The sequence below is a fragment of the Epinephelus fuscoguttatus genome, linkage group LG6, assembly GCF_011397635.1.
Source record: "Epinephelus fuscoguttatus linkage group LG6, E.fuscoguttatus.final_Chr_v1".
Classification (NCBI taxonomy): domain Eukaryota; kingdom Metazoa; phylum Chordata; class Actinopteri; order Perciformes; family Serranidae; genus Epinephelus; species Epinephelus fuscoguttatus.
The window spans coordinates 46,446,839-46,460,752 of record NC_064757.1 but is presented as its reverse complement, the minus strand read 5'-3'; the positions used below and the strand labels follow the sequence as shown (position 1 = coordinate 46,460,752).

Sequence of the window (13,914 nt, the reverse complement as noted above, 5' to 3'; positions counted from 1 at the left end):
TTTTTTTGCCGTGCGCAGGAGCTTCCGGTTTTATTTTGAAAGGTTCTTTTTTCCCTTTTATTGTGAAAAACTCAAATATAACTATTTCAGATATTCTTTTAGACAGAACGAAATAAAATAAATGAATGAATGAATTATTTGACTTTGCATCAGAGGATCTGAGCACATTCACTCATTCATTTGTTCAGGTGTTTTTTTTTAAGCATCAACACGAATCAAAATGTTTGCTGATAGAATTAACGTCTGATGATCAGCTGATGGTTCATAAACAAAGGAACAAATGTAAAAACATCAGCAGTGAACTTCACACACACATTTCTGTGTTTTAATTACTTTTAATTTATTTGTTTAATTTATTTCAGAATAAAATAAAATGATGTCATCAGACAGGGCGTCTCTCTGACTCACAGCTTAATCAAAATTTTCTGTGTTTGGCTGCAGAGAGCAGCAGAGTGAATTGACTACATGTGTCCTGTCAGGAGGAACACGTCAGAGAAATGTTCCTCTAACGGCATCATGTGACACGTTCAGGTCACAGACGGACTTTATTATAATAATATGATGCATCATATAACAGCTCAATATAAATAAGCTTCAGCTCATCAAAAAGCCAAAATAACAAATAATATTACATGAATATTAAATGAACAGTCTGCGCGACTTTAACTTTTCACACTTTGCTGCTTCAGTATTTTTACGTGGTGGTGTCACAGAAGGATCTGAGTGTTCGTCAGTGAGGAAGAGCGATCCAGAGAAAGATTCAGACCTGACGCTGCAGCTGATCAGACGCTCTCGTCTCAGAAACTGTGGACGCTTCATTTATGGCTGAATAAAAACACACGTGTGTGTTCATGGTCAAACAGACGTCACAATGAATCTGATTCAACTGAGGACAAATAAAGTGAACTGTTTTATTGATCAGTGTTTTATTTTGAAGGTTTATTAAACTTCAGCCTTTGATACCAAACAGTTTCATCAGAGGAGAAAATCTGGGACCTGAGGAGACAGACCTCCTGGTTATCACACATATATAGGACCTCTGAAGACCTGTGAGGACCTGTGAGGACCTCTGAAGACCTGTGAGGACCTGTGAAGACCCGTGAGAACCTGTGAGGACTCATGAGGACCTGTGAGGACTCATGAGGACCTGTGAGGACTCATGAGGACCTGCGGTCTGTCACCACATTAGGACAAAGCTATCAGCAGTGTCCACCATCCGCAGACTAGTCTCCTGTCCAGGTTCGATGCCGTGCTCAGAGGCTCCTCGTCAGGATGAACAGAGTGTTTTCAGTCTCCGCAGGACATGAGGACAAACTGTCCATCATCACATCAGCAGCCGTCACGTCCCATTTCCTTCCTGCTCCGCTTCCTGTCGTCGACAGGAAGACTTAAAAATAGAGCTGTCAATCAAAGAGCGGGGCCCGGCACCGCTGGGACTCAAACCGACGCTCAGGAGGATTAATTATAGTCATTTACCAAAATCGTCACTTTGAAACGTCGGCGTGATTGAGCGAGCTGTGAAAGCAGATTTCAATCATGGACGAGATAAACGAGATATTTTAACATGAAGGTTTGAAGTAAACACTGCGGCCATAACTCTGATAACTGCTTTTAGATCAGACGAGAGCTGCCAGAGAGACGACTTCATCTGTCACACACACACACACACACACACACACACACACACAGCTTGTTAATAATCAGATCTGCAGCTCACATTGATTCAGTTTTATTTTGGTAGTTTGACTCAGTTAATATTTCTGTTAGAGAACATCATATTTATAAAGTTCATATAAAGAAACACCAGCAGACAGAGAGACAGACAGAGAGACAGACAGACAGACAGACAGACAGAGAGGTCTGTCTCACAGTTTTATTTAGCTTTACTTTAATGTAACAACAGAAAAATGAAGCCGTTCTCTTCAGGCCTCCATCAGTCAGTGTGTTTGTGTCACTGAGTGACTTTGGTGTTTAAAGGGTTAATTCAGATTCACTTAAGTCACTCAGTGACACAAACACACTGACTGATGGAGGCAGCAGTCGACCAGCAGCTCCTGAGTTCACTCGTGTTAAATCACTGCTTTTATCTGTGGAGTCTGGTCCTGAAAATATTCTCAATATATCGTCCACTCAAACTGATGCTCAGGTTTTTAGGTTTCTATAATATATGTTGTTGCTGACTCCGCCCACTCAGCACATCACTGAGCTTCATGTCAGACTCCACCTGCTGACTGACTCCGCCCACTCAGCACATCACTGAGCTTCATGTCAGACTCCACCTGCTGACTGACTCTACTGTAGGAAACACTCTGACCTCACACAGCCTCACGTTACAACACCTCAACTGTCCCTCTGAAGACGTGTTTAATGTCAAAGTCCAACTGTCTCTGACCGAAGACAGAAAAACAGGATTTATATAAATACAATGACTTTATATTACAGAGTGTGGTGTCTTTGTCTCACAGTGTCTCTCAGTGTCTCTGTCTCAGTGTTGGACATGTTTACTCTCCGTCTCTCAAACTGACGTCTGTTCTAAATGTTTCTGAAATATTTTTGTATTTTTATTTTCTCAGAGAGACGAGCTGAACTCTGAGACGTGAACACTTTCTAAAGATGATGTTTGCCTGAGGCGACGTTCCTCCTGTCGCATCACACACACACACACACACAGAGTCATCCCCTGGGTGTGTGTGTGTGTGTGTGTGTGTGTGTGTGTGTGTGTGTGAGGGTCAGAGGTGAACTAACTGTCTGCAGGTTTCTGTCTTCAGATGTGAATACTGGACACACTGCTGAGGACTACATTACCCATAAACCCCAATTGACCCAACGTGTCTTCTGAAGCTGAAACAAAGCTCAGTGTTCAGAGGTTAACGTTGTGTGTGTGTGCGTGTGTGTGTGCGTGTGTGTGTGTTACATTCACTGAACCAACAGCTCAGAGCTGCAGCAGGAAACTGTGACACTGTACAACACAGGGTGACAGATGTCTGTCACATCTGCTCATCTACAGTTCTGACAATAAATGAACAGAATTCATGAGCACAGAGTTCATTCTAAAATCCAAGTGGACATTTGTGCCAAATTTGAGTTCACGGGAATAAGATGGACAGAAGGTCACTGTGACCTTTGACCTCCAAAATCTAACCAGTTCATCCTCAACTTAAAGTGAATGTTTGTGCCAAAGAAGAGATTTTCCTCAGGCTGTTCTGGAGATATTGTGTTCATGAGAAACGAGGACGGACGACCTGAAACATATTGACCGTCACCTGATCAGAGAATCTCATTAATCATGTCAATAATCTATGAATCGTGTCAATGATCTATGAATCATGTCAATAATCTATTAATCGTGTCAATAATCTATTAATCATGTCAATAATTTATTAATCATGTCAATAATCTATGAATCATGTCAATAATCTATGAATCGTGTCAATAATCTATGAATCGTGTCAATAATCTATGAATCGTGTCAATAATCTATTAATCGTGTCAATGATCTATGAATCATGTCAATGATCTATTAATCATGTCAATAATCTATGAATCATGTCAATGATCTATGAATCATGTCAATGATCTATGAATCATGTCAATAATCTATTAATCCTGTCAATAATCTATGAATTGTGTCAATAATCTATGAATCATGTCAATGATCTATGAATCATGTCAATGATCTATGAATCATGTCAATAATCTATTAATCCTGTCAATAATCTATGAATTGTGTCAATAATCTATGAATCATGTCAATGATCTATGAATCATGTCAATGATCTATGAATCATGTCAATAATCTATTAATCCTGTCAATAATCTATGAATTGTGTCAATAATCTATGAATCATGTCAATGATCTATGAATCATGTCAATGATCTATGAATCATGTCAATGATCTATGAATCATGTCAATAATCTATGAATCATGTCAATGATCTATGAATCATGTCAATGATCTATGAATCATGTCAATGATCTATGAATCATGTCAATGATCTATGAATCATGTCAATAATCTATGAATCATGTCAATAATCTATTAATCATGTCAATGATCTATGAATCATGTCAATGATCTATAACGTTACAGAGAGACGACACATCTGTGGAGAAGTCTTTAAACAACAGGTCGGTTACATTCTGATAAAGGAACAAGATTTTATTGATGTTAAAACAAACTTAGAACATTTAGAAAAGAGTGTGAACAGTTCAGAGAGGTGCAGTAGTGACTTCACTTCCTGTCTATCCAACCTGTTGCCAGGTGTGTTCAGGTGTGTGTACAGGTGAGTCCTCCTGTCAGTCAGTTGTCAGTCTGCTCTCCAGAGCCTCAAACACAGAGTGAGGATCCTGATCAGCATCAATATGACCTGCACCTGGATACACAAACTGGACACACACACACACACACACACACACACACAGAGGAGGAAATAGTGGCTTTGTTGGGGACTATTTTCAGCAGTTTGTGTGTGTGTGTGTGTGTGTGTGTGTACCTGCAGGGCAGCGGTGTGTGTCCTGTACTGACTCAGTGTGTGTGTCACAGTGTGTGTGCTGTCCTCAGGTCTGATCTTCAGTCTGTTCTGGACCTCAGAGGTCGGAGCCGGGCGACTCACAGCGTGGAACCTGCAGCAGGAAGTGACACGTTTACCTGGGGGTGTGTCTCAAATCACATGTAGTACACTATGTCCCTCTGACAAACTTCTTCCAAACGTACACCACGTCAGTGCTGATTAAAACGTGCCGCCATAGCTAGGAGGAAGACAGCTTGCTAGTGAATGTTAACGTTAGCTTGCTAGTGTTTTAGCTAGCAAGCTAACGTTAGATGATGTTTGATGTCACTGAGCGTGTCTGTTCTCCACAGACTCAAACTGTGCTTTTATGGAAATATTTTTTATGTCTGCAGCTTCGTTCACAAACCTGTGAGATCTTCATTTAAACCACAGCTCTGTGGGTTGAGCCCAGTTTGGAGAGTTTACTGGTTTAACTGGAAACACTGACCTCTGTCCACTGACTGGATCTGTAGCTCTCAGAGTGAGTCTCTCGAGACAGACGTCATCTGTTAACTCCAGGAAGAAAACTCTGAGGAGACGAGGTCACACAGAGGTCACACAGAGGTCACACCCAGTCAGTAACATAATTAATAAGCAGGTTAACGTCACAGCGAGAGTTCTGAATATTTAAAGACTATTTGTATTCAGTTAATGTTCAGCAGCAGCCATTAGACTGAATATTTATACTGAACATCAAATATTCATCAGCACTTAAAATGTGTGTGTGTGTGTGTGTGTGTGTGTGTGTGTGTGTAGACAACATTATATACAGTTATTATCAGTGACTGGTCCGTCAGTTCAGACCAAAGACTCACAACGAGACAAGCTGAAACAAACAACTACTGTGAACGCCCTGTTCTGTAACATTGTCAAAAGCTGCTGGTTGACAGGAAGTGACCACCATGAGACGGCGTATCATCTCTAGTCAACAACTCTCTGTGCTTCTGATCTGTAACGTCGACAGGAAGTGACCGCCATGAGACGGCGTATCATCTCTAGTCAACGACTCTCTGTGCTTGTGATCTGTAACGCTGACAGGAAGTGACCGCCATGAGACGGCGTATCGTCTCTAGTCAACGACTCTCTGTGCTTCTGATCTGTAACGCTGACAGGAAGTGACCGCCATGAGACGGCGTATCAACTCTCTGTACTTCGTTCTGATTTGCAGCTTTTCAGACTTATTCTGTGGCTGAATATAATTTGTAGCTTCTTAAAATCTGAATGAGGATAGTGATAGTGAGATACTGGCTACAGTGATGAAACAAAACCAGCATCAGATGGACTGTATTCATAATCAATACGCCACAATAATATAAATAACCAGCGCCAGTTCATCAGTCAGTGAGAATGTGTGTGTGGGCGGGGCATAAGCACATACAGCCAGCAGCAGCAGCGACCCACCGTCTGACACCGGCACACCGTGAGGACAGAAACAGAGGAGCACCTGCTGCAGCAAGCCAACACGCCGTCTGCGGTCATTTTGACTTGACCAGCTGACTTAACTACAAGCTGATTGGCTGTTGAAACAGGTGACATGCTTTAAAACCAGCTGAGTGTCAGGTGACACCATCAGCCGGCTTGAGTCCAGCTCAGACGGGCCAGTTCACACCACTGACACTTTTCTCTGAGAAGTTGTAAAACAGTTTCGTCTCGTCAACAATCTTTGGTCTGAACTGGACTTAACGAAGTCAGAGGGTAAACAAACCTCTGGACTCTGTGGTTATGAAAACATCAGCTCATTTTGGGCGTCAACAACAACAACAACACCCTCAGTATGACCCAGTCTACTACTACCAGTAACAGAACCTGTTGGGCTGGTGCTGGGACTCCTGCAGGATCCGGGCCTGCTGCAGGTCTTGGGGGAAGCCATGAAGGATCCATCCTCTGCAGCTGCAGTCCAGTCGGCTCAGACGTTCCTCCAGAACCTGAAGCACCAGGGAGTCTGGGACTGCACCCACACGTTCATCAATCATCAATAATCAATAATGAGTTACAACAACAACAGATCAACTGTGCAGCTCCTCAGACGTGTCCTAACAACTGCAGTGAATGTGAAGCTTGTGTCAGTCTGACTTCTGTCTGTACAACATGTCCGCTGCTTCGTGTGTCAGTGACCATGAAGAAGACAACACGGCGCTCAGCATCATGGCCGCCACATGTTTGACTTCATCCATTCTACTTCCTGCGTGGCTCAGTCTGCGGCTGATGATGTAAACACTGATGTACAGACCTGTTTAATATGAAGACATCTGAACGTGTCTCTGCTCATTATTAAACACAGCTGCTGTGATCAAACACACACACACACACACACACACACACACAGAGCTGTCACATGATCCACCGTGGACGACGCTGAGGAGTGAAGAGTGAAGAGTGATGGGGGAGGAAGTGTGTGTGTGCGTGTGTGTATGTATGATGAGCTGAAAACCCCAGGGGCTGCTGGGATACAGACAGGAATCAAACTGTTTCATTTCCACTTGAAACGACCAATCAATCTGCAGCAGACAGGGTGTGTGTGTGTGTGTGTGTGTGTGTGTGTGTGTGTGTGTGCGTGTTACCTGGTCTCCCATCATCCAGGTATGGTTGGATCTCTTCTCCCAGAGTTGAACCAGCAGCTGCTACAGACCTCAACAGCTGACCACAGCACACTGACAGACAGACAGAGAGACAGACAGACAGACAGACAGACAGACAGTTCAGGTGTTAACCAGATACTGTCAAGGTCAAAACACACCGGCATTGAATGCTGCGTGCCAAAAATAAGCTCCTATTATTCAATGTACAACCCCACACTGCCAGTTAGACACATGCACGTCCTGGATGTCCCGCCCCGCAGCACTTCCTGTCAACTGTCGCCGCCCTCTGAATTAAATGTATTTTCCCCCACTCCCACTCTGCTTGTTCAGACCAGCTCCTGTAGCAGCTCGACTCCTCTCCTCACCATGGATGCATAAAGAGAACTCTGTAGCTGTGTCTCGTGTGTGACGAGGAATGGATGAGGAGAAACTCGTTGTTAAGGCTGAGAAATATCCCGAGCTGAACGACCCACAGTCCCGACAATATAAAGACATAAAGATACTTCCTGTTGACTCACAGCTCTGGAGATCTGCTCTCTACATGTAGAAGCTCTACATTCATGACTGTGATATATCGTGACGATGGCTGACTTGTTTTCTTCCACTCTTTGGATTTGTCTATAAATGGATCAAGGACAGTGTCATTGTGTGTGTGTGTGTGTGTGTGTGTGTGTGTGTGTGTGTGTGCGCATACCATCCACCATCTTGTATTTCGCTGACAGCAGTTTGGCCTGATGACTCTTCCCCGACCCCGGCGGACCCAGCAGGAGGATTCTGGGAGTTCTGGAACGACGACGAGTCCGAACGAAAGCCAGCACTGAGACACACACACAGAGTTTAGTAAAACTGCCTGACTAAATGATTGTCGGCTCGTTATAGAGAATAATATTCTTGATTAAAGGAGCTTTTTTTACCATGTTGGAATCAGAACTGATAAGAACTGCAGAATGGATAAAATTCAAACGATACCCAACCCTTCGCTAACAGTGTTAACTAGGGGAGAGTCCACGGGTGGACGCCACATTTCGGTGCCTTCACTGTCTTGATATCAGTGGTAACCACCATATGCGCTCAGTGCAGAGCAGCAGTGATTGGCTGACCAGACACATGCACTAACATGCATGCAGCACCAGACCGTCTACGACAACAACTGATAAAGAAGCAAAGATCACAACACACACAGAGGGAGTGTGACTTCACTCTCTGCACAGGACGCCTCTCTATCTTTACATAGACTGTAAAGGTTAGTTATTATTAACACTCTGAACGTCACATACAGAAGATTTACATCAGAGACAAACAGTAAAGTGTTTGTTTGACACTTCAACAGAATGAATCCTCCAGACTTTAATACTAAAGAGAAGATGTTCACATATAAATGAGTGAATCGTCTGCATACTGGAGGAGATCTCCAAAAATCTGACCACAAACAGGAAGTCTACAGAGACCTGAAACTGAACCCTGAGGGACACCAATATATAAGACTACAGTATTCTGACCATAAGTTATTATAATGCATCATAAAGAACCACATTTTTATGATGTTGAGGATCTGTATCATTATATGATGACATCATACTCTGTTGGTAGATGTCTGTGTGTGTGTGTGTGTGTGTGTGTGTGTGTACCTTGTTGGTAGACGTCAGCGTGTGGTTGGTCGGCGTTGATGATCTTCAGGACGTGCTGATAGGCGGAGCTCAGACCTGTGACCTCACAGCGGTAACGCTGCAGCTCAGCCAATAGCTGCGTCTCTGATGGACGGTGTCCCTCCTCCAGACGCTGAGCGACCGTGTCGTCGTCCGGCCAGATGAAGGTCTGATGGTAAACATCTCCAGACAGGAAGTGACATCATAAGTAATCACAGTTTAAAAGCATTCAGCAGGTATGTTTGTTTCTTTGAGGATCTGATTGGACAGTTTCACTGGATTTACATCATCAGCACTGCTCACTTTTCTTTGACTGTTTCATTGGACTGAATAAACTCAGGACCACAGCTACGCTCCTAAAGGGGCGGGGCAGTAATGACACCCATGAGACACAGATACAGGAAATGAATCTAAAGCGGAACGTCTCAGTTTATCTTCGGTCTCTGGATGGGTGTGTTCTGGACTGGACTCACCTCCTGTCAGAGGGTCGACAAGTTTCCCCCGACTCCTCTCCAACAACACGTCATCAGGAGCTGCCAACAGTACTACACACACACACACACACACACACACACAGAGTATATATCATATACATACTGTAAATGTGTATGAGCACACGATCACTGACACAGAGTCCTGCACCGGGTCGGGTACCTGATGAGTGTGTAACGAGTAAAACTCCAGGTGGGCAGCAGCTGGGAACAGGAAAGTGTTTCTTATTTTTCAGAATAAAACGCAGTAAAAAGGTGTGCAGTATCTGTGTAATATTCTGACAGTTGCTTTTATTTTAAAAGTCAGTGACACCAGTGTAACCTTTGACCCCGTGGTCACATTGGTCACCGACGTGGAGGACTCCAGCCATGACACTTTGCAGCCTGAGGGTGAGGTGGCAGCCTACATGGAGTTGGGATCCTTTGGAGGTTTGATGGTGGTGGAAGGAGCATGCTAACATGTTTCCTAACCTGGCAGTGATTGAATGTTTCCACCATCCAGTCAAAGAGACGTCCAATTCAAGAACGGAGAACCAGCTTCATGTGAGGGACTGGAGCCTGGGGGGGTTGATCAGGGGCAGAGGTGGGTAGTTACTAGTTACATTTACTCAGTTACATTTACTTGAGTAACTTTTTGGATAAATTGTACTTTTCAGAGTAGTTTTAATGCAAAATACTTTTTACTTTTACTTGAGTTATATTGTTTAAAAGCAACAATACTCTTACTTGAGTACAATATGTGGCTACTCTACCCACCTCTGAGTACATAATTACGGGAACTGCCCATTGTTCCGACCATATTATACTCATTGTTCCGAAGTCCCGTTGTTCCGAAATCATCATGATGCCCTGTGGTTAAGGTCTGGTTAGGTTTAGGCACAAAAACCACTTGGTTAGGGTCAGGAAAAGATCATGGTGTGGGTTAAAATGAAAAAGAAAGTGGCAAACACATAAGCTGTGAGCCTGCTCCACCTCAAGCCTTTCCCAGCTGACCCAGAGCCAGTCACGGCGCACCATCAAGGCAGAAATACGCCCGCCGGGAGCCGTTCAGCACCACGGACCGTCGGACTAATGGGATGTCGGACCAATGACATGGACCCCATAATTACATATATATATATATATATGTACAGTATATATAAGAATATATTTGTGTTTCTTGTGCCTTGATTTATGTTGCGTTTGTAAAGATTTAATTTATTTTTGTTTTAGTTAAAGGGGTATCGTTTAAAATACATGAATTTGCAGATTATTATTTTTGATTGATTGATTACGTTCATGTTATTATTTTACAAATAAATCAGACGTTACTCAACAGTTACTCAGTACTTGAGTAGTTTTTTCACCAAATACTCTTTTACTCTTAAGTATTTATTTGGATGACTACTTTTTGCTTTTATTTGAGTAATATTGTTCTAAAGTATCAGTACTCTTACTTGAGTACAATATTTGGCTACTCTACCCACCTCGGTCGGGGGGGGGGGGGTTTCAGACACAGACCGGTGCAGGACTCTGACAGTTTGTTCTCACCAACATGTTCAGGGAGGACTCCGGCCTGCTGCAGACTCAGAGCCTGCAGACGAGTCTGAGGGATTCCCTCCAACACCCAGCCCTGTGACACACACACACACACACACACACACACACACACACACACACACACACAGTGTTGTTAGAGGTGTTTCTTCTTAATGTCCATGAGCTCCCCCTGACACTGTGTTATGTATTTGTCTGTTCTGACAACATTATAGTTTTACCTGTGGAGGTGGAGAGTGAGGCCGAGGGTCTGTGTGCTGTGTGTGCTCGCTCGTTCTTGTCTCATTCATAATCGGATAAACAATCAATCCTTTAAAGTCACTGCCCCAAATCATGATTTATAGAAAACTGAGCAGACAAAACTTTATTATCAGTCAATCATTTAAATATTAGCATTATTAAATTATCTAGGTGAGGATATTAACAGGAAGTGATCCAACTTCAACATCAAACATTAGTTAGTGTGCGGTTACACATCAGCTCATTATGTTTATTAATCAAGTTTTAACCCTGAGCAGGAAAGAGTTAAAATACTGACAACATTTTTTATCATTTCTATATTTGATTTGTACATGATTACAACTCAGTCAGCAGTGTTGAGACGTTTGTCACACACACACACACACACACACACACACACACACACACACGCAGACAGACAGACAGACAGACAGACAGACAGACAGGTATTCAGTATTTAATGTGACAGGATGAGGCGGGGTCCTGATGGGAGCTGTCAATCATCCTCCTCTCCTCCATTCACACTGACAGACACAAGATAAAGACATCACACACACACACACAGTCCCTGGTGTGTGTGTGTGTGTGTGTGTGTGTGTGTGTGTGATGAGTTTAGCCTGCGGCCAAAAACAGCCATTAACAGATGAAAGCAGCAACTAATCACACACACACAAACACACACTAAACACTGATGCTAAATGCTAAACGTTGAAGCTAAACGCTGAAGGCTGGAGGCTGAAAGACGCTGCTGTTTGTAGAGTTTAGAGGAAGAGACGAAAGCTGAACGACTGTTTACTGCTGATCACTGAGAGCCTGACAACACACACTGTGTCACACTCACACACACAGAGACAGTATGAGTGTGTGTGACTGAGGATGAGTATGAAGCAGAGGAAGTGACAGACATGTTTTGTCGTGGTAAACTCTCTCAGGAGTTCATTAGAGATGAGTCTTCATCAGATGACACTGCTGTAGGTTTCACGTTAACACACCCAGGATGAACCCGACACACACTGTGTAACACACACACACACACACACACACACTGACGCTCCGTGTGATGTGACACTAATTTATGCGTTCAGCTGTGGGAGAACTGGTCTGATCCCAGAGCAGTTTACTTTAACCCTTCAACTCTTTAACTGGAGCTCAGACTGTTCTGCTGTCCGACAGGAACACACAACTAGAACTACACATCACCTCTGAACTGTCATTAACTACACATTCTGTGTTTATAAATCTGGAACACTATTAAAACACATCCAGAACCTCCTGAAGGAACACTAGAGTTACTCCAGACCTCTGCAACCTCCTACAGGACCACCAAAACTGCCTGAAGAACAATAAGAACCACCATTGAGACTTCTTAAACCTCCTGAACCACAGGAACCTCCTCAATGTTCACAACAGCCACATACAGAACTCCCAGAACCCCCCAGTTACCACAAAAACCACCTGAAGGACCTCAGGCGCCCCCTCAACTTGACTCACAGCTTGTACAAAAACCTTTTAAAGGACCACAAGTCTCTGAGTGACCACAGGTCCCACCCAAAGGAGAACCAGTATCTCCTCTGTCATCACTGCAACTGGGTGAAGGATCACTAGAACCTCTGTGATCACCAGAACATCCTGGAGGAGACAAGAACTCCCTAAAACACAGCTAGAATCTCCTCAGTTACCACACAAATCACCCATAAAGTCCACTTCAACTTCCTACAGGAACTAGAACCTCCTTAAAACCTCCAGACAGTCCTTAGTGACCACTAGAACCTCCCATACAAACACAAACACTACCGGAACCCTTGAGTGTTCTTAATGACCACAAAATGCTAAAAACGCTAAAGGAACATGAGAACCATCTCAATACTAACTACAGGAACATGCTAAAGGTAAACTAGAACCACCCACAGGACCATCTGACCCTCCCCTGTGGCAACAGGAATATCCTAAAGGGCCTCGAGGGCTTTTTAATGATCCTACTAAACGCACATTAGAGCCACCTAATGTACCTCTGCACAGAGGGAACCTTCTAAAGGACCAGTAGAACCATCTAAATGAACTCTCGATCCTCCCCAGTGAACACTAAAATGTTCTACAGGACCACTACAACATCCTAAAGGACCCCCATGTCATGAAACCTCCTACAGCAACATTAGAACCCCTATATAAACTCTAAAACCTTCCAAGTGACCACTTAAACGTTCTAAAGGACTCCTAGAACCACCAAAAAATATGGAGAACCCCCTTAATGAATGTTACGACCTGCTAAAAGCAGACTAGTGCAACCTAATGGACCTCCCCACTCATGGAACCTCCTAAAGCAACACTAGAACCACCTAAGTGAACTCTTGATCCACCCAAATCACCACTAAGATGTTCTAAAGGACCAGCAGAACCATCTAAATGAGCTCTCGATCCTCCCCAGTGAACACTAAATGGACAACTAGAACATCCTAAAGGACATTTGAGAACCTCATTAATAACCACTACAGCCAGCTAAGACCACACTTGAACCACCTAAATGAACTCTCAGTGTTCTTGAGTGATCACTAGTGCAACCTAATGGAGCCCCACTGATGGAACCCCTTAAAGGAACATTAGAACCACCTAAATATACCCCTGATCCTCCCCAGTGACCACTTCAATGTTCTAATGGACCACTAGAACATCTTAAAGGACCTCATTAATGACTGCTACAACCTGCCAAAAGCACACTAGAACCACATAAAGGAACTCTCAGTCCTCCCAAATGTCCACTAGAACGTTCTCAAGGACCACTAGACCCACCCACAAGACCTCCTCACTAATGGAGCCTCCTAAAGGAACTTTAGAACCACGTAAAGGATGTGAAGAACCTCTTAAGTGAACACT

The 13,914-nt window shown here is 43.5% G+C and overlaps 1 protein-coding gene across 1 annotated transcript in view; it reads right to left on the bottom strand.

The window, feature by feature from the left end:
• Nucleotides 1–4,155: 4,155 nt before the first annotated feature.
• The window catches only part of ak8 (adenylate kinase 8), a 16,105-nt gene continuing 6,346 nt past the window's right edge, over nucleotides 4,156–13,914 (bottom strand). Inside the window, exons 7-15 of the mRNA XM_049579770.1 lie at nucleotides 10,798–10,879; nucleotides 9,250–9,321; nucleotides 8,759–8,959; nucleotides 7,825–7,947; nucleotides 7,113–7,202; nucleotides 6,358–6,499; nucleotides 5,000–5,080; nucleotides 4,495–4,624; nucleotides 4,156–4,387 (exon numbers count right to left, since the gene is read on the bottom strand). Coding sequence (XP_049435727.1) covers nucleotides 4,298–4,387; nucleotides 4,495–4,624; nucleotides 5,000–5,080; nucleotides 6,358–6,499; nucleotides 7,113–7,202; nucleotides 7,825–7,947; nucleotides 8,759–8,959; nucleotides 9,250–9,321; nucleotides 10,798–10,879 — 1,011 coding nt within the window. The 3' untranslated portion in view covers nucleotides 4,156–4,297. The remainder of the gene's footprint in view (nucleotides 4,388–4,494; nucleotides 4,625–4,999; nucleotides 5,081–6,357; nucleotides 6,500–7,112; nucleotides 7,203–7,824; nucleotides 7,948–8,758; nucleotides 8,960–9,249; nucleotides 9,322–10,797; nucleotides 10,880–13,914) is intronic.